The following is a 24,094-nucleotide window of genomic DNA, read 5'->3' as shown; positions in this document are numbered from 1 at the left end:
ATTCCTGGAGACAGTAAACCGATAGCTGCTAAACACACCTTCCATATGCAAATAAACCAGGCTTGAGCCCCAATCCCAACCATCTCCTTTATCAAGCTCTCAAACTCTGGACCACTATCCCTCTACCCTAATCACTGCAGGGCCAGCCAGGTACCAAACAATTAGAGACAGCCCCTATGCTCCAGAACCCACTGAAATTACTCAAACTAGCCAATCCTAAAGCTGCTTACCCTGCCTTTCCCATTTCTTCCTGAGGAAACCATAACAAAGGCTCTTGCCCACATTTTCCCCTTGATCCCTCTGCCTTGTGGCCCACCCTGGTGCCTCCCCATTTGCCCCCCACCCCCCACCGCAGGGGGCTGATGCGGACCTCTTCCTGGGAACTGTAACAAACTGTCTTATCAATGGCAGTCATCTTCTGATCTGTTAGCCTCACCATACCTGAATAATAATAAAGCCTACATTTTAAAACAGCTTTATATGAGGGTGGTATTTATTCAGAAAAGAAGCCTCTAGAATCATCCTGGTTAAATTTCAGATTAAAGCCTGGCCCAAGAAGAGACAATGCACCAAATCTGAAACTGCATTAGAAAAGGAAGTCTTTCCACGGATACATTAAGATAGCACACTCCATAAAGCAGAATTTCCAAGCAATCACAGGTGTAGCAGTCATTCCTGATCTAATCTAGTGACAGTTTCACATGCCTACATGATCTAATTTGCTCTTGAACATAAACACAGCATAGAAGGTATATAAAAGAAGACTTCTAAAAGTAATGAAAATAAATAAAAGTAATGAATGCAATTGGAATTTGCAGCTACCCATTTAATGTACAGTAGCCTTTGTTTTAAGCAAATATACAGAATTTGGAGCACACTAAGTTGAAAAAGCAGGGTATTAGCTAACTTTAGCAGTAGTGAAATAGCTATATATCAAGAAATTTTAATAGGAATACATCATGTGCTAGTCAAAGGCATTAACTTATTTACAATAGGTAAAACATAAATGTTCCATCCAAGAGAGGAGAGGGGAGGGGAGGGAGGTAGGCAAAGGAAGACCTAACATTTTAGTGCTCAAAAGGTACAATCAGTGCAACAGGAAAATGCTTGTGATCAAAGACATGGACAGAGTGAGTCAAACGCATCACAAAAATATTATAAATGCTGAGAATGTTACAAGTGATGACAGCTACCAGATATCAACCACCTAACGTGCTAGGAATTGGGTTAAATTGCTTGTATGCCTCATCTCATTCTATCATCCTAACAACCTTATAGGATGGTTTAGAAGCCCCATTCCAGGAGAAATTAAGGCTTTGTGTTAGTTATCTGTTGCTACATAACAAATTCCTCCAAAACTTAGCAACTTAAAGCAACAATAAATATTTACTATCTCATACAGTTTCTATGGGTCAGGAATTTGGGAACAGTTCAGCTGGAAGGTTCTGGCTCAAGGTCTCTCATGAGGTTGTTGTCAAAATGTTGGCTGGGGCTGTGATCATCTGAAGGCCTGACTGGGGCTAGAGGACCGCCTCCAGGCTGGCTCACTCACATGGCTGGCAGGTTGATGCCAGTTGGTAGGCAGGAGGCCTCAGTTTCTCACCTCCTGGAGCGCTCCACAGGGCTGCTTGTGTCCTCAAGACATGGCAGCTGGTGTGCCCCAGAGTGACTGATTAAAGAGAGTGGAAGGCAGAAGCTACAAGGTCTTTTTATGACCCAGCCTCAGCAGTCACACATCCCTCAATTTTCTATTGGTTACGCAGGTCAGCCCTACTCAGTGTGAGAGGGGACTGCACAAGAGCGTGAATACCAAGCGGTAAAAATCATTGGGGCCATCTTGGATGCTGGCTTCCACTGAGCCCAAGAGATTAAGTAGCTTTTTAAAGATCACTCAGCTAATTTCAAATTCTGCCTTACTCCAAAATCAGTACTCTTTCTGCTGCACAACGGCCTCCCCTAATCCTGTAAGTAGGACACGGCCAAATGAAGACAAAAGGTCTTGGTTAAGCCACATCCCTGTTTCATTGTTTTTGCCAAAAGTTTTATCTTCAATCCACTGGGAAATATTTTTTTTATATTGAGGGTATAACTCAGGCTTTCTAATGAAATTGATGGAAAATCATTTTACTTTATTGATTTTGCCCTAAACCAAACTTGCTGACTTCATCCCTGGCTAAAGCTTAAAAAAAAATAAAAATGCATATATCAATAGAGAACAAAATAGTTCCAGGTTGCAAATCATTTTGTGATCATTCCTATCTTTGAGAATTGAACTGAGTATGTTCAAATCTGTGTTGTATGAGGAGGTGATTGAAGGGCATTTTTATTCTCTTGAATAACAGGAAATCCACCATTTATTCTTTAGTAATAAAAACTGCATGTGTAAGAATTGAGACCATGGAAGGTCAACTCAAATTAAAGATTTTATGACTGGCGGTGATATTAAATCTTTCCAACAATTTATAGAAAGGATTTGAAATATGTCAAACATATTTCTTTAAGTTTTTTCAAGTGAGAGATTTTATTGCAGCGAGTCACATAATCAGGAGAAAAATTACTCTTAGGTCATCGAGTCCTGGTCCCTGCCAATGTCATATTGCTCCCTTCAGAACCAAAGGCTGGGTATTAAGCTGTCTGAAGTCAACCTCTTCTAATTAAAAGTAAAGTCATAAAGCAAACTATTTCAACAATCTACAATAATAATAACCCAAATTCATACAGTACATATATCCAAGAAACGTAAAGTAGTTCACATTTTTTATTTCTCTCACCTGGAAACAAAAACTAAAAGAACAGTCATTAAATTAAATATTTATAGAGTAAATGAGTGTATCTGTGTGTCCGTGTGTGTGCTGGGAGAGAGGGAGGAGGAGCTGGTATTTATTGAGCACCTACTGTATACAAGGCTTTGAACTAGGTCCAGTGGACACAAACATGAATGAGACCTTCCAAGAAGTCACAAGCTGTTAAGGAGGTAGCATCTCCCAGTGCAGTAAAGTAAACACAGGGGCTAGGAAGCCCCGCCTCTGGTCCCAGCAGCTAGGGCAGACTAAGAGGCAAAGCCATCTCTGTGCACAAAGGAGACATGGCATCTTTTCTCATAGAAAGGACAACAGGAGCTGTGGCAAACCCTCGTGGTTCCTGCCTCCTCCCTGATGTCAGTTTAGGACTTACACAGATCACTTGCCTTTTAGTAATAGCTCCAATCATGAATTAAAATAAGGCTATATAGGGGAAGGCACCTGATGAGGTGAAAAGCACTATACAGGTTGCTCTCCTGATCCACACAAGGAGCTCCCTGGGGGCAGAGACTGTACACATCCATCTCTGGAACCCAGCGCCTACCCAAGCACCCAGCACTGGTTCTCCCAAAGTCTCAGCCAGAGATCTAAGTAGGTGTTTCATATCAAAAGAGGGGGAGAGCTGAAATTCCCCCCCGATTTTTCCAGGTGTGAAAAGGAACAACTTTTTTGAGGTTGCTTGGACTTTCGAAACTTTAAATTTTTACAAAAGAATGTGTATAATATTTGATGGTTATGAAGTAATATTAATAAAATAACCACCTGGGAACATGTATTGGTGCCAAAAAGTAAGAAAGAGTTCACAGAAGGACAGAGATTTCAAAAGGACACAGAAACCAGCTTGAAGGTTTCTTCCAATGGCCAAATCGAGGACAATTTGAGCATCAAAATAAACAATGATGGTAACAGATTACAGTTGACTCTTGAATAACGCAGGGGTTAGGAGTACCCACTTCCATGCAGTTGAAAATCCGCATATTACATTTGACTCCCCCAAAACCTAACACCCTCAGTGTCCACAGGGGATCGGTTCCAGGACCCCCAATAATACCAAAATCCACGGATGCTGAAATCCCCTATATAATATGGCACAGATCAATGTGTAGGGTCGGCCCTCCACATCCGTGGACTCCCAACCACTGATTGAAAAGAGTCTAGGTATTTATTAGGAAAAAATCTGCATATAAGTAGAGCCATGCATTTCAAACCTGTGTTGTTCAAGGGACAACAGTATAACCAAGTGAATAAAATAGGAAATCAGGAACCAGGAGAGAGAGAGAGACAGACAGACAGAGAGAGAGAGAGAGAGAGAGAGAGAGAGAGAGAGAGAGAGAGAGAGAGAATATGACCCAGCAATTTCACTCCTAAGTATGCATTTACCCAAGAGAAATGAAAACATATGTCCACACAAAGCTTTATTTCTAGCAGCTGTGTTTATAATAGCCAAAAACTAGAAACAGCCCAACCCAAATGTCAATCAACAGGTAAATGGATGAACAAATGATGATATATTTAAATGTGGAATACTACTTGGCAATAAAAAGGAATGAACTATTGATACACACAACATGGATAAATATCAAAAATATTATCCTGAGCTAAAGAAGCCAGAAACAAAAGAGTAAATACTGTGTGATTCCATTTATATGAAATTCTAGAACAGGCACAACTAGTCTATAATGACAAAAAGTAAAGCAGAGGTTTCCTAGGACCAGGGATGGGAGAGAGTTGACTACAAAGAAACATGAGGGAACTTATTGGGTGATGGAAATACTTTGTATCTTGAGTAAAACAGTAGTTATTTGAGTCTACACTTATAATTTTTCAAAACTCAAAGAACACTTAACATAGGTATACTTTAATATGTTTAAATTTAGTTATTTATAGCTGAATAATGTTGATTTTTTTTTTAAAGGACAGACTCAACTGGCAAAGGGTTTTTCCCTCTTTTTCTTTCAGTAACTGTAGGCATGATGCCTGGGGGCACAGCAGCTATCTTGTGACTATGAGGTAACAAGCATGCGCACAAAGACTAAACCTAAGGACAGCAGAGGAAAAAGTGGAAAGAGCCATTTTCCACTCCCTGGGGCCCTAGGCCATTTTTGAACTGCCTTACCAACCTCCAGACCTCCTTGGTTAAGGAGTCTTGTTATTTCAGTCAAATTAATTCCCAACCAATATGCAAAACTCCTCCATCCAGATTATTTTTACTCTATCTTCATTTTTCCAGCAACTGAGAATGCATCCCTCTTCCTTCTCCGCAGCCCCAAACCAAGGATGAAGCACATAATCTTCAAAGGTGCATTTTGAAAATGGGGGCTAAGTGCTGACCCTCAAGATGACTAGAACTATCTTATTCAAGACGGCATCACGGAGTATTCAAAAGGACCGAGAGAAGTTGGAAGAACAGCCTAAAAAACAGTATAGACACCTTAAGAGATGAGGAGAAGATGGAGGGAAGAATCCACAGCAGATATGGATGGGAATGAGACTGGACAGGCAGGTAGTAGCCAATTGATGCAGGACTTTCAAGCATTATATTTATCCAGTGTCACAGGCCAAATAGTTCTATACCTGAGACTTTAGGCAGCATCATTTAATAGTGAAATGTTAATATTTTAAACAAGCTGTCATATTGGGGTTCTAAATTATTTTAAAATATGCTATGTTTTCACCTCTATCATGTTATATAAATTATATACTCTTTTACAATCCTTAAATAGTTACCCTAAACATTGAAGCATGCATTCTTGACTTATCAAAGTCTAGCATTAATTGGAATCTTTACTTTTTTTCTGAATATTGCAAATAATTTAGCACACTTCAACTCCATTTTCCCAGCTTCTGACTTAAATTTAATTCTACAGAGGGTGCCAAAAAAATGTATACACATTTTAAGAAAGGAAAAAACTGTATTAAAATCATGCTGTTGGTAACCATTTTGAGCACCTCTTGTAATTGCAGAAGTCAAATGTGATTTGTATTCATCTTTTGTTATCACCATATATTGAGTATTACAATTTTAATAGCTTTTTCCTTTCTCAAAATGTGTATACATTTTTTTGGCACCTTCTGTATATACTATAGTATAGTATATACAATCTATTTGTTTTATAGCTTATATGTAATATATACATTATATATTCAATTACATCATTAATACAAATCTACATAAAATAAAATGTGTTTTTAAAGACATATTAATAATCATAATACATATACTCGTACAGTCCAGCTATTTACCATTTTCAGTGCTCTTCATTTATGCCTAAGCTTCCACCTGGGTCATTTTCCTTTTGCTTAAAAGACATTCTTTGTTACTTCCTTTAGAGCAGGGGTGATGGTGACCAACTCTCTCATTTTGTTTGCTTGAAACTACTTATTTCACCTCATTCTTGAAGGATACTTTTGCTGCATATACTACTCTTATCTGCCTTATTTTCTTTCAGTGCTTTAGAGATATTCAATTGTCTTCTGGCTTCCATTGTTTCTGTTGAGAAGTAAGCTCAAAGTCTGATGTTCACACTTTTGAAGACAGTGTGTCATTTTTCCTCTGGCTTTTAAAATCCTCTCTGAATTTGGTTTTCAGTAACTTTACTCTGTTTATGCCAAAATATAATTTTCTTGTTATTCATCTGGCTTGGGTCTTATTGGGCTTCTTTAATCTGTGGTTTTAGATCTTTCATCAGTTTTGGCAAATTCTCAGCCATGAGCTCTACAAACATAACTGTGCTGCATTCTCTGTCTCCTCTCTTTCTGGGACATCAATTTTACATCAATGCTACAGCTTTTCAATATACCCTCTGTATCTTTTATCCTCTCTTCTGATTTTTCCATGCTTTTTTTTCTCTCTGTGTTTCAGTCTGGATATTTTCTTCTGCTCTATCTTCCCTGTCATTAGTTGACTCTTCAGCCTTTCCAATTTTCTGTTAAACTCATTCATTTAGTTCTTAAACTTGGTTTTTCTTTTTTTTCAGTTACAGAATTTCTGTTTGGTCTTTTTTATTTATGAACATACATATACATTTAAATATATATTTATATAGTTTTGGGTTTTCTGCTAAATTTCTCAATCTTATTTTTTTATCTTCCTATGCAAATCCTTTATTTTTATTTTAAGAATCCTTGTATTTTATCTCATGTACACAACATAGAAGGTACATTTATTTTTAAGCCTGTATCTGATAATTCAATAACCTGGGGTCCTTCTTTGTTGTTTACATATTTTCTTTCCACGTCACTTTGCCCTTCACGTGTCTGATTATTTTTATTATATGCTGGAGATCGTAAGTCCAAAATTGTATAAATAATTTATGACCCAAGATGATGTATCTTCCTTCAGAAAGGATCTATGTTTCCTTCTCCCAGATACCTGGGGCGTTAGCCATCTTGGATCACTGTTACCCAGATACAAGAATTATGAAGACTTGAAGCTGAGCCAAGCCCTTCCCTGTTGGGACTTGTCTACTTCCACGTTACTTTGATCCTGGGTGCAGCCCTTCAGGATCTCAGCCCCAAATAAGGGGAGGTCCTTCAGCGCTCCTCCCCACTTGGCAGACCTCAGCCTCCAATTCTATGGCCCCAAGTCCCAAGAGTTCTATTGCTCAGTCTTTCACCCTCTTGGCTGTCCCCTCCAAAACAGGCAAACACATCCAGGCAAAATCCAGCCCCAAACATGGGGCTTCCCTGCTTGGGCCTTCATCCTCCTCTAATCCTGATCAGGTAATTCTTCACTATTTTTATCTTTCTCTGGTGCCTCCAGACAAATAATTTTTACATATATTCAGTTTTTTTTATTTGTTACACAATAGAAGGGATGGTCCAAATTATCTAGACTGCTCTTACTGGGAGCACAAACTCCTCTTTGAAATCAATAAACACATTTGAAATGGTAGTGGTTTCTTTTTCTTTTCTCTCTTTTTTTTTCTATATGAAAAGCTATTATTAAACTGATGGCATTTTAGAATCAGCAACTTACAATCCCCTCCTATCTTAGGCCGCCTCTAAGATGGCCCCAAATGATATACACATCCTGGTATTCATGCCCTTATGTAACCCCCTCCACTTCAGTGTGGGCTAGATCTAGTGATTTGCTTCTAGGAAACATAATACAGCAAGTGTGATGGAATGTCACTTCTAAACTAAGGTTACAAAGAGACTGTGGCATCCGTCTTGCTCACCCTCTCTTATTCTCTCACTTGCTCACTCTGATAGAAGCCAGCTGCCATATTACAAGCCACTCTTTGGAGAGGCCCACATAACAAGGAAGTGAGAGAGGTCTCTGGCCAATAACCAGCAAGGAACTGAGACCCTCTGGAACTGGATCCTGTCAACAGCCAGATGAGGAGTCTTGTAAGCGGGTCTTCCCCCGCTCAAGCCTTGAGGGGGCTGCAGCCCTAGCTGACGTCTTGATTGAAGCCTAGTGAGAAATTCTAAGCCAGGGACTCTATTAAGTCATGCCCAGATTTCTGACCTACAGAAATTGTGAGATACAAATGCTTTATTGTTTTAAGCCACAGTTTTGGAGTGATTTGTTACATAACAAATAACTATTACACTTACCATTCTTTTTTAACCTATAGTCAGATTTTCTCCCTCATCACTCCACTGAGATCATTTGTCAAGATCACCAACTGTCATGAAAAGATATATTATTGACAAAAATTAATGTGGGTGGAACATTGTTAAAACAGCCAAGTGGCAAAGTAATCTGGCAATAGCTCTTAATATTTAAAATACACATATCCCTTGACCCTGCAACCCTCTTCCTATTCCACAGATTCCATAAAAGTAAAGGCAGCAGTATGGAAAGCCATCCATTCAAAATCATTCCTGCATCACTGCTTTTAGTGGCCCTAAACTGGAAACATACCGAATGTCCATCATTAAGATAATGTCTGAATAACTGTGGTATATTCAGACTATAAATAGCATACAACTTTTAAAAAATGTAATAAAACTACAACAAATGACTTGGAGCAAGACATTGTTAAATAAAGAAAACAAAATATAAAATAATACTTAGAACATGATCCCATTCTTGTTAAACAATGACCAAAAAAATTGTGTGTCTGTGTGTCGAACCAGTGCGTTGAACTGAACTTGATAGATTATTCAAACAATTTTATTCTTTCTCCCAACTGCTTCCTTCAAACCTTCTCTTCCTCACCCCTTAGATGAAATCTCAGGCACTTCCCATCACTTCTCAGTCAATCCCAGGGAACAATAAGTCCCTCTAGCACCTTCAACTCCAAGAATCATCTCTTTTAATGAAAATGTCCTGCCCACTGTGTTATTCAAAACTCTGTGCTTTATTCAAAATTAAAGCCACCACTACCTTCTCACCCTCACCCACCCCAGGCTGGCTTCAGGCTGGTAGGACTGAAGGAAAAAGGGATATGGCCATCTTCTTTCCTCTTTGCTGGTCTTGTTCTTCTACTCCTACTCCCCCAAGTCTCACTCCAGACTACTCAGGGTCTTCCACAGTTGAGTTTGGGGGAAGGTACTGGAAGGAGAGAGAAGAGAGAGAAAAGGGCTTAATTAACACGTAGCCTCTGGAAGTAGCAGATGCCCCAACACTGCTGTGGATCTCATTAGGGAGCTTTTAGGGGTTCCTGGGGCTTATATGAGGCAGGCTCTGACTACTGCTTCCTTATAGTGCCTCCCCTCCAGATAAAGGTCTGCAAGGTCCTTCCCAAGCCTGGGCATCCAGTACTCCACCTTCTCTGGGAAGCTCACCTCCTCCAGGGGTAATCTCACAGGCAAACTCCAAAATGACTCAGCGCGCTCCCACCCACCTCAGGTCCCTAAGAAAATCTCTTGTAACCTTGGCAATTCCCAGTGCACCCTCTCTCTTTCCCAACCCTCTTGCCTTGGACCAGATCTCCCTCCAGCTCCTTATGCCCATCCTCAGGCTGCCCAAGTCCCAGGAGACAAAGATTCTCTGAAGCCCCATCTCTCACTTGACCCAAGGTGAGCAAACAGCACATTCTCCAAAGAAATTCTCCCTCTTCAACCTCACGACTGTTTGATAACTTCCAGGTGATATGCTAAGTCCTACAGAAATGGACTAGAATCTGGAAGACACTTAACACTTATTGTCAGCTTTTAAAGCCTCAGCCAAAATTGGGAGAGTCGTGTTTTGGCAACCATTACAGATCTATATGTATATAGAGCTCTGTAGAATGGGGATATATAAGATATATGAAGAAAAATATTGAACGACGCATCCCAGCTTGTTATCACAACCCCGTGGTGGGGGTTTACTCATTGTCTGTCTCTTCACTGGGACAAAAACTTCAAATGATAAGGAGGGAAGGGGAGAGGTCAAGGGTGTGGTAAGGGAGCCAAACAAAAAAGACAAAGAAAAAAGAGACTGCACCAAAAGAAAGCAGGCATGTGGTTATGTTTAGTCATTTTTATAAAACTACATATCTGTGTGGACATATATTTAAAGATATTAAGTGAAAAGTGTCTTTAAAAAGTGACCAGTGACTTCCACCTTTCCACAGCCAATGGTCATTTTCAGACTTCACCTTCCTTGAGCTCACTGGGTCTCTTAGAAGCACTCCCTCTTGGGACACTGTCCTCACTTGACTTGCATGATGCCATTGCCCCTAGTTTTCCTCGTACTCTCTGGACATTCTTTTCAGCCTTTTGCCCTGGATTCTCCTCTAAATGGCAGAGTATCCTGGGTACTCTCTGTCTACCTTTACCTTCTTTGCCTACACTTACTCCCTGCTTGTTCTATCTAGTCCATGGCTTTAATGGCACTCCATATGCTGACTGATATCTCTTTCAGATTTGTAGCTCTAGTCCTGACCTCTCCCGTCAGGTACAGAATCTTATAACCCATTTCTTTCTCAACAACTAATAGGCATCTCAAAACTGACATAATAAAAAGAGAACTCTTAACCTCCCACCTCCTAACCCTGCTCCTCCCCTAACATTCCTAGGTCTGGAAATAGAAAACGAATTCACACAACCACGTGAGCCAATGTCCTGGGCGTCATCCTTAACTCCTCCTTCCCTCACATTTGACATCTAATCCATCAGCAACTCCTGCTGACTCTACCTTCAAAATGTGTCCCCAATCCAACTTCTGCTACTACCATCATCTCTCTCTTAAGCTACATGAATATCCTACAAATTGGCATCTATGTGTCCACTGCTGCCCCCGTTTGCTCCACATAGCAGCCAGGGATCACTTTTTTTCTTACGTTTGTTTTTTTTAATTTTATTGGAGAATATTGGGGAACAGTGTGTTTCTCCAGGGCCCATCAGCTCTAAGTCCAGTCGCCCATTTTCAATCTTAGTTGCAGGGGGCGCAGCCCACCATCCCATGTGGGAATTGAACCTGCAACCTTGTTGAGAGCTCGCGCTCTAACCAACTGAGCCATCCGGCGGCCACAGGGATCACTTTTAAAACATAAATCAGATCACGTCAATTTTCTGCTCAAAACCCTCCATGACTTTTTGGCTAGCCAGTTTCTTAGCCAATGTCAAATCTTCTCCCTCCACTCCTCCCCCTGCTTCTTGGGAAAAGTAATGTGCAAAACTACAATCTACATTTCCCAGATTCCCTTGCAGCTAGAGAGGCCATGTGATCCAGTTCTAACCAATGAGACATAAGAAGAAATCACTGGCTAGGGATTCTAAGAAAGCCACTGTTTTCCTGAGAAAAGGGGAGACTATAGTTCCATATATCCTTTGACATTTGTTCTTCTCCTTTGTTCCTGCTTAAAAAGCAAAAACCCAAAGGTAGAGCAGCCATTCCAAAGATGTCAGGACAGGAAGGGAGAAGGCATCTTGTTCCTTGAGCAGCTGCATCAGCTCTTGTATGCCCATTCTTTGATCCCTTGTTATGTGAGAAAAAAAAGAAATCCTTCACTTAGTTAAATCGCCCAGACCCCTGCATTGATGCTGTGGTGGAGTTTCTATTACACACAGCCAAATACCATCCTGGCACAGGCTTCCCATCACCCTTAGAATAAATTCCCAAGTCTTTTATGACCTCTCCCACAGTATCTTCTACCACACTCTCCCATTCTTCCTGCACCAACCTAATGAGCCCTCTGGGATGTTCTTGGAACAACGCCAAGTTTATTTCTGCCTCAGCATCCTTGTCATTTCTGTTCTGCTGGAAAGCTCTTCCTCCAGATCTTTCATATGGTTTGTCTGAGCACTGTCTTCACTCAGCTTTCTGCTTCAGTGTCACCTCTGCACCAAGGTCTTGCCTTGACCACTCCATCCAAAACTCGCTCAAGTCTTCAGTGATTTGTTTATTCATAGCACTTACCGTTAGGTAAAACTGTGTCTACCTGAATGTGCTATTTACTTGTTTATTTAATATCCATCTACTCCACTGGAATAACAGATCCAAGAAGTACAGGAATATCCCTAGTACCTAGTAGAGTGCCTGGTATAAAGTAGGCATTCAAAAGATATTCATTTAACCAATCAATCAATTCATGACATCTTGAAATTGAAATGGACTCTTCCTTACAGTTCACGCAGCAGTTCTTTGTAATACAAAGATTATATAACTAGCCTACCAAAAGGTAAAGATTTGGTATTGGGTTAACTTTGATTATTTTTGTCATGTCAGCACCTTTTGGGGCTAGCATATTCCTTATCAGCACTCTTGGCACATAGATGCTTAATTTCACGGCCTTACCCGAAATTCTTGACTGCGTCTGTAACTTAAAATGGACCTAATGGCTGAAATTAGCAGCAATACGTCCAGACACCTGCACTGACACGGAACAACGCCAGGGCATTACACTTTTGGTTTCTTTTCTGATCACTCAAATGAGGGTCAGTGATGAATGATCCCTTTAGAGACCACAGAATCGTGCTTTCCTTGACTTCTTCTAGACTGGGCCAGGGAAATGATAGATCCGTTCTCAATGTAACCAGTGCCCTGCCAGAGTGATAAAAGCGTCAGAAGCCTGGTTCCAACCCCAGCTCACCAGCTACATGGCTTGTTTGAGGGAAGAATAAAGGACATCTGGGACCCGCAATCTGCACCCTCCCTACAGAGAGGCCGGGCTCGCGAAGATCTACGATCCTCCCCGCTCAGAAGCGAGTGTGGTTCAGGGTTTTTGTTTCCTTCCTACCTTCTCCCTTTGCCTTGCACGCCGACTTTCAGCCTGAAGCCCACGCCACCCTACCGGGAACGTGTTGCCCACCCAAGAGGTTTCAAGCGCCCAGGCCTCCAAGCGTGGAACCCGCCCAGTCCCGTCGGCCCCCGCGAGCCGCCCCGTCTCCTTGGAAACAAGGGCAGCCAATCAGCGGGCCTGCTTCCTCTCCGCCCTGACAACAGCGCGGTGTCTGACTACGTTGGGTAGACTCGGGTGGGCCTGCCGGCGGCGGACAGAGATGCTGAAGGCCAAGATCCTCTTCGTGGGACCCTGCGAGGTGAGGCCGGGGCCGGGCACAGCTTCGGGGCGGGGAGCGGGGGCTCTCCGGGGCTGTGTCCTGTGCCGGGACCACCCAGGAGGCGGGATCCCAGTCCCACTGCTCCCAACTGCGTGTGCGCTGCTGGCCTCACCGGGAACTCAAAGCCTCCAGACCTTGACCCCGTTTCACTGAGGCCCAAAGACCCAAGGTAGTGAGTGGCGTTATGGAACCAGAACCTAGGTCTCACTGTGCATCCGAGGTTGTCCCTAATGAATATGTCTGTCGGACAAGAAAACCAGGAGGAAAATACTGAACTATTTATTACCTGATCGTGGAACAATTAGCTATTAATGTTATGTGTGGTGGTGATAGTGGGGATGTGTGCTTCACACCATACACAAAAATGAAATTCAGATGGACTAAGACTAAACGTGTAAAAAAACTTGTAGAAGTACCAAATGAATGGGAATTTGAATTTTGCTGATGCTTTTCATCCAGGGACCACACGTTGAGAACCACTGTAGTAGATGAACATATGGGAAGATACGTTTTTAATCTTCAGATAGAGAAGGTCTTCTTAAGCACAACACAGAAATGAAGAAGCTTTCAAAGAAATGACAGCAAAGTTGAAGCCTGGGGAAAGTATTTGCAAACTACATTACAAAGAGGATTAATAGGTAGAACACAAAGGAAAGTTTTAAAATCAGTAAAGAAAAGAGAAACAACTCAGTAGAAAATCGAGCAAAGGCTCTGCACACAAGAAATACAACTGACCGATAAGTGTAAGAAGATGCCGAGTTTCACACAGGAACACAAGTTAAAACAAAAATATGACATTTATTTGGCCATCAGCTTGGATAAGAAAAGTTTAGAAGATTGATAACAGCCAGTTATCAGTCGCTTGTAAGGAGGTGAGAACTCTAGGATTCTATTGATGGGGCTATAAATTGATAACAGCTCTTTTTGGCAATCAAATTATTAAAATTTAAAATGTGCGTAGCTTTTAGTGCTGCAATTACATTTCTCAGAATCTACTCTAGCTGAATACTTGTCCATGTTCCCCATAAGTCATAAACAATATTGAACAATTGGAAACTTCCTAGGTGCCCAGCAATAAGAGGATGTCTAAATAAACTAAGGTACATTCTTACTCTGGAAGACTGTGCAGCAGTTAAACAAAATGAGACAAGTCTGTGTGTACTGACATGAAGAACTCTCCAAGACATAAATTATTAAGTAAAATAGATAGTAATAACAATATACACAGAATTATGAGAAGCAAAACAAGTACAGATATCTTCCTTTTTAATGGAAATTTTCAAACATATACAAGGGAGAAAGAACTATGAACTCCTAGTACCCATCATCCAACTTCAACAACGAAATATATTTCTACATATCCATTTCTCTCTCCCTCACTTCTCTTCAAATTTACTTTCTTTTCCTTTAACATGCTGTGCCCATTCCTGCCCTCTAGCCTTTGAACTAGCAATTCCCTCTGCTTGGAAGCATCGATTGACTCATTGTCATTCAAATCACAATTTAAATTCATCTAGACTTCCCTGACCACCCAATTCAAATTCAAAGTCTCTATCGTATCACCCTGCTTTATTTTTATTATATCCTAGTACTAATCACTGCCTCATGTTTTTCTAATTTATGTAACAGCACCTGGCTCAAGGTAGACACTTAAAAGTACCTTATGGGCCTAACAGGTAATTTCTTTGTTTTCCCATAAGAACCCCCCCACAATAAGTAGATTTTAGCCAACTAGTATGTATAAATTTTAAGGGCATAGATGAAATATACAAATACACTTTTTTAATATTTTGTATGTCAATGTAGCTATATATATACACTTAAAGGTACATTAAGCTATATGTTAATTTGGAAATGCTGTTTTATTCCATTCTTGCATTTCATGACACAGTTTTATTCAAGCCCCTCCCCTGCACCTTTGAGACCCATGTCATGTATGACTAGAGCCACTTTTTTAATCACCTAACAGAGCACACCACCTAAGTGGTTCTAGGATACAGCACTTTTGGAATCTGTGTATGACCCTGTTCCTGGAAATATATTCCAGCTCAAAGAACCATTCTTATAACATCAGGCCATTTGCTTTATTCATTCATCCTGTAGATCAAAATTCATGATCTCCACAAGGTAACTACTTACTGTGTTATTATTAAGTAATATTTAATTTGTGAGGCCACATCCTCAGGGAAAATTACTAAAGCATTGTTAAGCCCCTCCCCGCTCTTTTATTTATTTATTTATTTATTTATTTATTTATTTATTTATTTATTTTCCTGATTCAATCCAGTGATCTCCATAAGCCTCCCAAACTGGCATTGATTGAGGTCATTCTAGTCAAGCAGTTGTCATTCAAAATACAGTAATTGAGAGAGCAGAGCACAATTTGAGAGATTTTTATAAGGACTCAAGTGTAAGAGATTCCCCTTCTTCGGGGGAATAATTTTGGGGGAGGAAAAAAACCTTGTGTTGTAATCAGGCATATACAATGTTTGTTGAATAATGCAAATGTGTAGAAAAGATCTGAAAAAACACACCACAGTTGTTACCTTTGGGGAGGGAATGAAGGGACCAAGAGGGACCAAAACCTGAAGTTTTGTTCATTTTATTAATAAGAATGTGTATTACTTGTATTATCTAGAAGAAGAAACAACACTACGTGAGAGTGTGGCACAGCCAGCCAGGAGTCCCCAGACCTGGGACCCAGCTCTGACTTTGAACTTCTGTGTGACCTTGAGGAATTTCTTTCCTCTTTCTGGGCCTCAGTGGCTTCCTCTCTGTGACAGAATGTAATTTTTCTTGAAGATGTGGAGAGAAGCAAGCGAGGAAAAATTCACACTAATGATTTTTTTAGATGAGGTAACAGAGAGTCAGCTGGGAAATCCATGTGGGTAAAGTCACCCAGTGGCAGAGCTAGTGCTGGAATCCCCTGCTCCCTGGGCCCCAGGGCAGACTGTGCACCACGCAGAGCAGGGCAGCGAGGTCCACCTAACCACAGAGAGGCCCTGGTGGCCTCGGGGTAGCTGTGGCCTGTACCCTTCCCACCTGGCCCAAGCCAGCTATTAGAGGGCTCATGTATGGTTTACTTTTCTGCTCTTCAGCAAAGATCTCTTATTATCTTCATTGTCAGAGTGGAAAGACCGTTTTGGCCAACTTCCTGACAGAATCTTCTGACATCACTGAGTACAACCCAACCCAAGGAGTGAGGTGAGCCTGGATGAATGTGTGTCCCAGACAGTCCCCTTCTATCACCCGGTCCCCGCTTTGAGTGCTGGCGGCGGTCCAAAAGTATAATGTTTCCAAAGTAGAGATGCTGCTGCTGTTTTTGTTTTTAGGATCCTGGAGTTTGAGAACCCACACGTTACCAGCAACAACAAAGGCACGGGGTGCGAATTTGAGCTATGGGATTGTGGCGGCGATCCCAAGTACGTCTCCTTTAAGAGGGTTTGCTTCATCAGATGCTTAAAATATCAGCTGCTCACCAGGCATCTTGGCCTAACACACTTCCTAGCCTGTATTAGGGGCTTGGTCAATTGTTTGGTGACAGGCGTTGCTCTTGAAACTTTAGTGACTGGGTTTTGATACAATGAGAAGTCATCCATCAATTACCAATGCTAAAATAGTATTTTTGAAGTCTGCAGCTAGAAACCAGAACCATCTGACATTCACTCTGAGTTCTTGGCTACCTTGCAGGTTTGAGTCATGCTGGCCAGCCCTGATGAAGGACTCTCACGGAGTGGTGATCATCTTTAATGCTGATATCCCGAGCCACCTGAAGGAAATCGAGATGTGGTATTCCTGCTTTGTCCAGCAGCAGTTCTTACAGGACACTCAGTGTCTGTTAATTGCACACCACAAGCCAGGCTCTGGAAGTGATAAAGGCAAACTGTCTTTGTGTAAGGAGACTAAAACTCTCCTTTCTGCTTTTGTCTTGAGGTTCTGGGTATTTGTCTATTGCTCTGTGTCTGTGAAAGCAGCAGCTATGTGCAGTTAGTGAGCACCGACTATGTCCTAGGCATTTGTTTTTCTCACCTTGTGAATCAAAATTGCCAGATTGGAAGATCAAGCCAGATATAGACACTTTAAAAGCAGGTAGATACTAAGAGGGGAAAACACTGGGTTTTAGCCACTCATTGGAACTAGTAGGGACACTCTTTCCTGGCCAGCCTTTTCTCAAGAAAAACTCCGATTTGCATGTGGCACACACAATTACAGAGGTGACAATGTGATGATAGGAAATGGCTCACAATATTCAGGAATCTGTTCCTTTCTGGTGTAAGAACAAAGAGGACCTGGCTGGGGCTTGTAGAGTTATTATGCTAGTGCCACATGGCAGTGTGGTGAAAGCTTCCTGTGTTAAATTATGTCAAGCAAGACACAATTTTATTCTTGGGCTTTAGCAAGTTAAATGAGTTGGCATCTGTAAGCCTCAGGTCATTTGGAACTAGAAATGGCCCTCATTAAAAGTTGTGTCTAATTGCATTCCTTTCCTTTTTAAGCACCACCCTTGAACAAGCTGAAGCTGGTGCACTCAAATCTTGAGGATGACCCTGAAGAGATCCGTATGGAATTCATAAAGTATTTAAAAAACATCATCAACTCAGTGTCTGAGAGCAGAGACCGGGAGGAGATGTCAATTATTACCTAACCAGCCTTCATCTGGACTCTTCTACATTCCAAGTGAGGTCAACTTCTTTCCCAGTGCAGGTCTGAAACCTTACCCAGCTACTGATGTTTTCTCCTCCCTGTGGCTCTAGAAGAAATGTTCCTTATCTGCTCGAAGGTACCAGTCACCCAGGGAATTGAATCATACCACCTATGCTCTATCCTTAGTTCAGCTGAGAAAATTGTATTATTGAATTGTGATTCCTTTGCCCCAGGCCTCTCCACAGAGCTGGAAAACTGAAGTGTTTTGTTTTCCTCTTCACATATGTCAAGTTATAAAACTTGTGTAACTGTAACTGTCATAGCCCAATGATACAACGGTAGTTTAATCCATTTGTATTGGATGTGATTTTCATTCCTTAATTCATTCAACAAATAACGACTTGTTGAGCATCTATTATGTGCTACACTGTTCTAACTGCAGATGGTATACAGCATGAACAAAACAAAAATCCTTGCCCTCAGAGAGCTTCCATTCTGTTCTTCTAAATAATAGTGAGGTAGAGTCAAAACCTGAAATACTACACCTTAGATATGAAAAAACAAAAAAATTCTAGATTCTTCATTTTCTATAATTGGTCTAAATCTCAAGCACCCATCCTCCTAGATAATGAGCAGACTTGAAATACTTACAGTGCCAAAGGAAGTTACAGTCGAACTCATTTATGGATTCTATATTTGCGAATTTGCCTACTTGTAAAAATTTATTTTCAACCCCCAAATCAATACTCAGTGCTTTGACAGTTATTTATCGTGGCAGAAAATTTGAATCACTAGATACACACGTCCCCAACCGAGGCTGAACAAGGCAGCGCTCTGCCTTCTTTCAGCTGTCATACTGTAAACAAGTGTCCTTCTCGTGGTCTACGTCATGCCACATTTTCGTCTTTTTGTGCTCTTCGTTGGTTATTGTTAAATGGCCCCCAAACCTAGTACTGAAGCACAGAAAGGCTGTGAGGTGCCTACAGAGAAAAGACCTGTGTTAGCTACGCCTCGTTCCAGCGTGAGCTATAGTGCAATGTGAATCAACAACATGTATTAAATAAGATGTCTTTCAACAGAAGCATACATAAAATAAAGTTATGTATTAACAGTTGATGAAAATATTGTGATCCGAGGCACATAGGAACGGAACGCTGGATTTTCCTGGGAGCAATGCTTTGGTGTTCACACTAATCCAGTATTCGTGGTGACTTTACAGAACAGAATGACCATGAATAGTGAGAATCCACTGTATCTCCATCTCTTGCAATTTTAAGGTTTCGGGTTAGTTCAATCTCTAATAAACATTTAATTAATTCAAGATTACAATTCACTTCCTCTACGTTCTCCCCAAAATGGTGTCAGAGTGTCTGGACAGTGTTTGTGCCCTCATTGGGGAGGGGCAGCTGTTCCAAGGGCAAGTCCCCTGGTCCCCTCCCTGACCTCTGTTAAGATGTCAGTGGCCACCCTACTACTGGTCATCTCCCACCAAGTACAAGATGGGTAAGGCTTGGGCATGGGCTCTTCCCATGAAACCAGTAGTCTCCAGGCTGACTCGGCCCCATCCTGGCTGGGGCTGGCCCGGCACAACTTAGAGCCAGTTGTGTCCTCCATCCATCCCAGGTTTCTTTGTATCTGTATGGCAGGAACACTTTGTCCTTTGCTGCAGCTGGCCTGTCCAATTCATTCTCCATGCTCTGCTTCCTAGGAGAAAAACATGATTTGGAGAGGAATTGAGAATACACCAGGTAATATTTTCAAAATAGCCCCTTTATAACAGTAAGAAATGCAATGTTTTCATTATAAACCTACCAGAAGGTTTACCTATCAATTAGGATATTTAAAAAATTTTAACAAGTGTTACCCTTTTTAAATTGTAAAATACACATAACATAAAATTTACCATTTTAGCCATTTTTAAGTGTACATTCTGTGACATTAAATACATATACTTTATTGAGTAACCATCACCACCATCCATCTCTAGAACTTTCTCATCATCTCAAGCTAAAACTCTGTACTACCGTGTTTCCCCAAAAAGAAGACCTAGCCAGACAGTTGCAGAATACAAGCTCAAAAAGAAAACTAAACTATTTTTATCTGATTTTTAATGTTTATCCCAGAGCTTCATAGAAAAATTAACCCAGCCATTTTCATTTATGTTAATGGCCAGAGTACAACCCTTGTAAGTCTTTGAATTGAGAAAAATGTTTTCTATTTTAATAGGCCACACATGTACAACTTACAAAAGGACATTCAATGAAGAAGCCTTCCTGTTTTCCCTGTCCCCCATTCCCCTTTCCAGAAGCCCCACCCTTACCTTCCATATTCTGTCAAAAGCAGTCTGTGCACTTACAATGTGTTTTATTAATGGAAACAGTGGCAATCTATTCACACTTTTCTACAACTTGCTTTTTTCACTTTTTTATCTTGAGGATTTGTATAAATATACAGAGTTGCCTTTTTCTTTTTTACAGCTGCATAATATTCCACATAACCATTTATATTGGCATTTTATATTAGACTTTTTTTTGTTTTTTCCTATTAATAGTCTTTATTCCATATGGGAAAGTACAGTAGTTGTGTGGAATATATTAGATATTTTAAATAACCATTTATGTTGAAATATATTTTATTGATGGAATTTTTAATGGTATTGAAAGACATGATTTGGATTATACATATGTTTAAATGTGGAATTTTAGGGAGGCGTTTTCAACCTTCAGACTTTTCAAGGAAAGGATAAAATCAGATTGCTGGTCTTGGCATCCTATTTTGATGTATAATTTCACGGGGCTATCTTCTAACTGAACAATGATTTTTGCCATGCATGTGTTAGCATATGGTTGAGATAAGATTTCTTTCTTTGTATCACAGATGTGACAATGCACATGAAAGCCACAGATGCCTAAAACAGACTGGGAAACTAGTTCAGCATGACTCAAGTAAACGTGGAGGAGTGAGTGTGTGAGCGAGTGAGATTGTGCGTGAGAGGGAGGGCGGGTGTGTGTGGATGGGGGAGTGGAGCTGAGTAGGTGTGAGTGTGCAGTGGATGGAAGCGGTGGGAGAAGACGGGGGTCAGATGGTGAAAGGCCTCTCAGGCCAGGCCGAGGAGTTAGGGTTTCATCTTACAGGCAGTAAGGTGCCATTGAAAGATTTTCACTACGGAATCATGCGATCAGATCAACATTTTAGAAAAACCCCTCTGGTGGCAGCCTGAGAGCTGAATTGAAAGGACAAGTATGGCGATGGCTACTGTCACTCTATGGTTTGTGGTGGTATCACTACAGTCTTGAAGGCTGGAATCTTCAAACCTCTCTCTGTGCCATCATCACATTGCCTTCTCTCTGTGTATCTGATGCAAATCTCCCTCCTTCACCATCTTGTAAGGACCCTTAAAATTGCATTTAGGGCCCACTCAGATAATCCAGGATACTCTCCCCATCTAAAGATCCTTAATCACATCTGCAAAGATGCTTTTTCCGTAAAAGTAACACTTACGGTTTCTAGGGATTAGGGCCATCTTTGGGGGCCATTACTCAGCCTACCACAGATGCCATTCACAGAGGCATTAATGGAAGACGAGCAGCAGGTTTGGGGGAAGAAGATGACAAATGACTAGTCCTAGATGACCCAGCAAGTTAGGGACAGGGACAGAACTGGACCCTAGGCCCCTAGTCTTTCCACTGTCTTGTGGTAACTGGCTGGGCAAACAAGTCCATAAGTGGACATGGCTAAGAGTGTCACCCTCTGAGACTAAACCTAGTAAAGCAACATAACCACAGTGACAACAGCAGGGCAAATAACCATTTTTGAAGTTGGAAATGGTTTGCAAGTATGTTGCAGATAGAACTAGCATATATCTTGAAACCAATCAAATGACCAAGTAGTATTCTGAAGCTCTAGCTGTATAAAGACAACCATGACTTATTCACTTACATTGTAAGTTGAATGTCCATCTCTCAAAATTGTTCAGGAAAGCTCCTGGAGATCATTATACTTTTTGTGGAACACCAGAAGACCCTTATGTCTGTAGGGTAGGCTAAAATGCTGTAACAAAGAGTCGAGCATTGCTGGTAACTGAGGAGATATATATATATATATATATATATATATATATATATATATATATATATACATATACATATATATGAGTTAATTATAAATAAATACATACGTACATACATACATATGCGTACTCTTGACACCCATTGAAAAGTTGACTACATTTGTACCCCCTTAAGAAAATTACTCTGAACTATGGCTCTTGTTGATCTTGACCTCAGCCTCCTGAGTGTTGAGAATTATGAGATCTGACAATTAACTTGGTGAACTTTGTTGCAACGATGTTGCTAATCTTTTTTGATATCAGAGGGATTATTTATTATGAATTTGTACCAACTGGACAAACAGTTAACCAAGTTTACTATTTGGAAATGCTGAAAAGGCTGTGTGAAAAAGTTAGACAACCTGAACTTTTTGCCAACAATTCATGGCTCTTGCATCACGACAATTCACCAGCTCACACAGCACTCTGTGAGGGAGTTTTTAGCCAGTAAACAAATAACTGTATTGGAACACCCTCCCTACTCACCTGATCTGGTCCCCAATGACTTCTTTCTTTACCCAAAGATAAAGGAAATACTGAAAGGAAGACATTTTAATGACATTCAGGACATCAAGGGTAATATGACGACAGCTCTGATGGCCATTCCAGAAAAAGAGTTCCACAATTACTTTGAAGGGTAGACTAGGCACTGGCATTGGGACATAGCTTCCCAAGGGGAGTCCTTCAAAGGTGACCATAGTGATATTCAGCAATGAGATAGGTAGCACTTTTTCTAGGATGAGTTCTCGAACTTACTTGTCCGACCTCATACATGAATATCCTGGCCTTGGCTGATACTTTCTCAACAAATGGACTCTCTCCTTTGGCAAGAAATGAATGATTCCACACTTTTAAAACCAAAACCAAAGAAAATAAATGAGGAGGGAGGAAACTCTGTTTTTGAATGTTAAGAATAGATTACATATTTTTGATGTGACTTCTAAGCTGCTTTATCAGTTAAATAATTTTCTACTTTTACGATACAGACCATTCTTCCTACTGAAGTTAAAAGCCAATGGAAATGGCATGTCTGCCAAGTATTCCCACTTCAAAAGGAAAGTTCTTAGTGCTTTGATGTGAGCAACACCTCATCTATCTTTACGTACTCTTCAGTTAATTCCTACCTAGGCTTTTTGATAGCCTTTAAAAGTATGCCTCCTTTCTCTAAAGCCTTCACTCCACACTTACTGCTCTTTGGATTAGGCATAATTATAGGTCTTAGACATTCAAAATGTTGTGTAAAATAAAAATATCCATTTTACATTTATAGTCTTACTGGAGTTTTGTGATAAGTACTTTATATAATACAAGAACCATCCTTTTTTAAATCTTTTGTGTGGCTTTACAAGGCCTGGAAAACACCTAAGTGTGAGTTAACCATATCATGTAATAAAATATTTTGTTCAGAAGAATAAAATTCTAATTTTATCAGAGTATGACAAACTTGGTTTCTTACAGAAACTTATTTCAAGTACTTTTCAAGAATATTTCACAAGTCCAACTACACTTAGAATTTATCTCCCTTTCTTTGGGTGCAGGAAGCTGTGCTCTGTATTTTTAAAAAGTGACAATAGCTTTAAAGCATTAATCGCCAATGAGATGAAGATCCATCTAGAGGATGGTTCTCATGTGTGAGGAGACTAGTGGGAGACAACAGATGAGGTGAAAATATACATGCCAGGCAAGGGGCATGGACTTGATTCTATTAGCCAAGCCACTTAAGAGCCTTAAGCAGAGCAGGGACAATTACCTTGGTGGCCGCGTGGAGAATAGACTTAAAGGGAACAAGACCCGGGGCAGGTTGACCAGGAAATGCGGATAATTTGAAATACAGTCTGAGGGTTGGCATGAAGAGAAAAGGACAGATTCCGTTAAGTATCTGGGAGGTAAAATTTGTGCTTGATTGGACCGGAAGGAGGTTTTATCCCCATCCCCTTTGCACAACGTGCCTAACTTATCGCAGGTGCTCACAGAGAGAGTTAATCAATGACTACATTTCCCATAGTACTTAAGGCAACGTCGCCTGCATTTCCCAGAGAACTGTGCGATGCTCGCGCGGGCCTTGAACGTCGGTGGAAACAAGGTAAACAGAAGGGATTGT

The 24,094-nt window shown here is 40.8% G+C and overlaps 1 protein-coding gene and 2 long non-coding RNA genes across 7 annotated transcripts; 1 reads left to right on the top strand and 2 right to left on the bottom strand.

Moving 5' to 3' along the window:
• Nucleotides 1-400: 400 nt before the first annotated feature.
• Nucleotides 401-13,074, bottom strand: LOC141570648 (uncharacterized). Of its 3 annotated transcripts, none has more exons than XR_012494905.2 (4): nt 12,920-13,074; nt 9,139-9,306; nt 8,364-8,434; nt 401-8,274 (listed from the first exon to the last, which is right to left on the bottom strand). It is a non-coding gene; the product is annotated as an uncharacterized LOC141570648 (long non-coding RNA). The 3 variants fall into 3 exon arrangements; XR_012494903.2 differs by having other exon boundaries at nt 9,157-9,306; XR_012494904.2 differs by lacking the exons at nt 401-8,274; nt 8,364-8,434 and having other exon boundaries at nt 9,094-9,306; nt 12,920-13,073.
• Nucleotides 13,067-19,206, top strand: IFT22 (intraflagellar transport 22). Of its 3 annotated transcripts, none has more exons than XM_019752760.3 (5): nt 13,067-13,220; nt 16,369-16,445; nt 16,574-16,663; nt 16,932-17,134; nt 17,738-19,206. In XM_019752760.3, exons 1-5 carry the CDS (start codon nt 13,182-13,184, stop codon nt 17,884-17,886), a joined length of 558 nt encoding a protein of 185 aa, XP_019608319.1. In that variant the 5' UTR covers nt 13,067-13,181; the 3' UTR covers nt 17,887-19,206. The 3 variants fall into 3 exon arrangements, with proteins under 3 accessions (XP_019608319.1, XP_074184471.1, XP_088652882.1); XM_074328370.2 differs by having other exon boundaries at nt 13,105-13,220; nt 16,340-16,445; XM_088796756.1 differs by lacking the exon at nt 13,067-13,220 and adding an exon at nt 15,880-16,097.
• Nucleotides 19,207-19,450: 244 nt separating this feature from the next.
• Nucleotides 19,451-24,085, bottom strand: LOC109458808 (uncharacterized). The gene is made up of 3 exons (XR_002139291.3): nt 23,744-24,085; nt 21,825-21,935; nt 19,451-19,589 (listed from the first exon to the last, which is right to left on the bottom strand). It is a non-coding gene; the product is annotated as an uncharacterized LOC109458808 (long non-coding RNA).
• Nucleotides 24,086-24,094: the final 9 nt, after the last annotated feature.

Source organism: Rhinolophus sinicus, chromosome 3 (genome assembly GCF_057876585.1).
Source record: "Rhinolophus sinicus isolate RSI-liver-muscle chromosome 3, RSI-T2T, whole genome shotgun sequence".
NCBI lineage: Eukaryota > Metazoa > Chordata > Mammalia > Chiroptera > Rhinolophidae > Rhinolophus > Rhinolophus sinicus.
This window is presented reverse-complemented; position numbering and strand designations above follow the sequence as displayed.

Coding starts and splice junctions, on each gene's coding strand:
- IFT22 (XM_088796756.1), top strand. CDS start 16,044: ATGTGGAGAGAAGCAAGCGAGGAAAAATTCACACTAATGATTTTTTTA. Junction 16,664..16,931: donor GATTGTGGCGGCGATCCCAA/GTACGTCTCCTT, acceptor GCTACCTTGCAG/GTTTGAGTCATGCTGGCCAG. Junction 17,135..17,737: donor TAAAGGCAAACTGTCTTTGT/GTAAGGAGACTA, acceptor TTCCTTTTTAAG/CACCACCCTTGAACAAGCTG.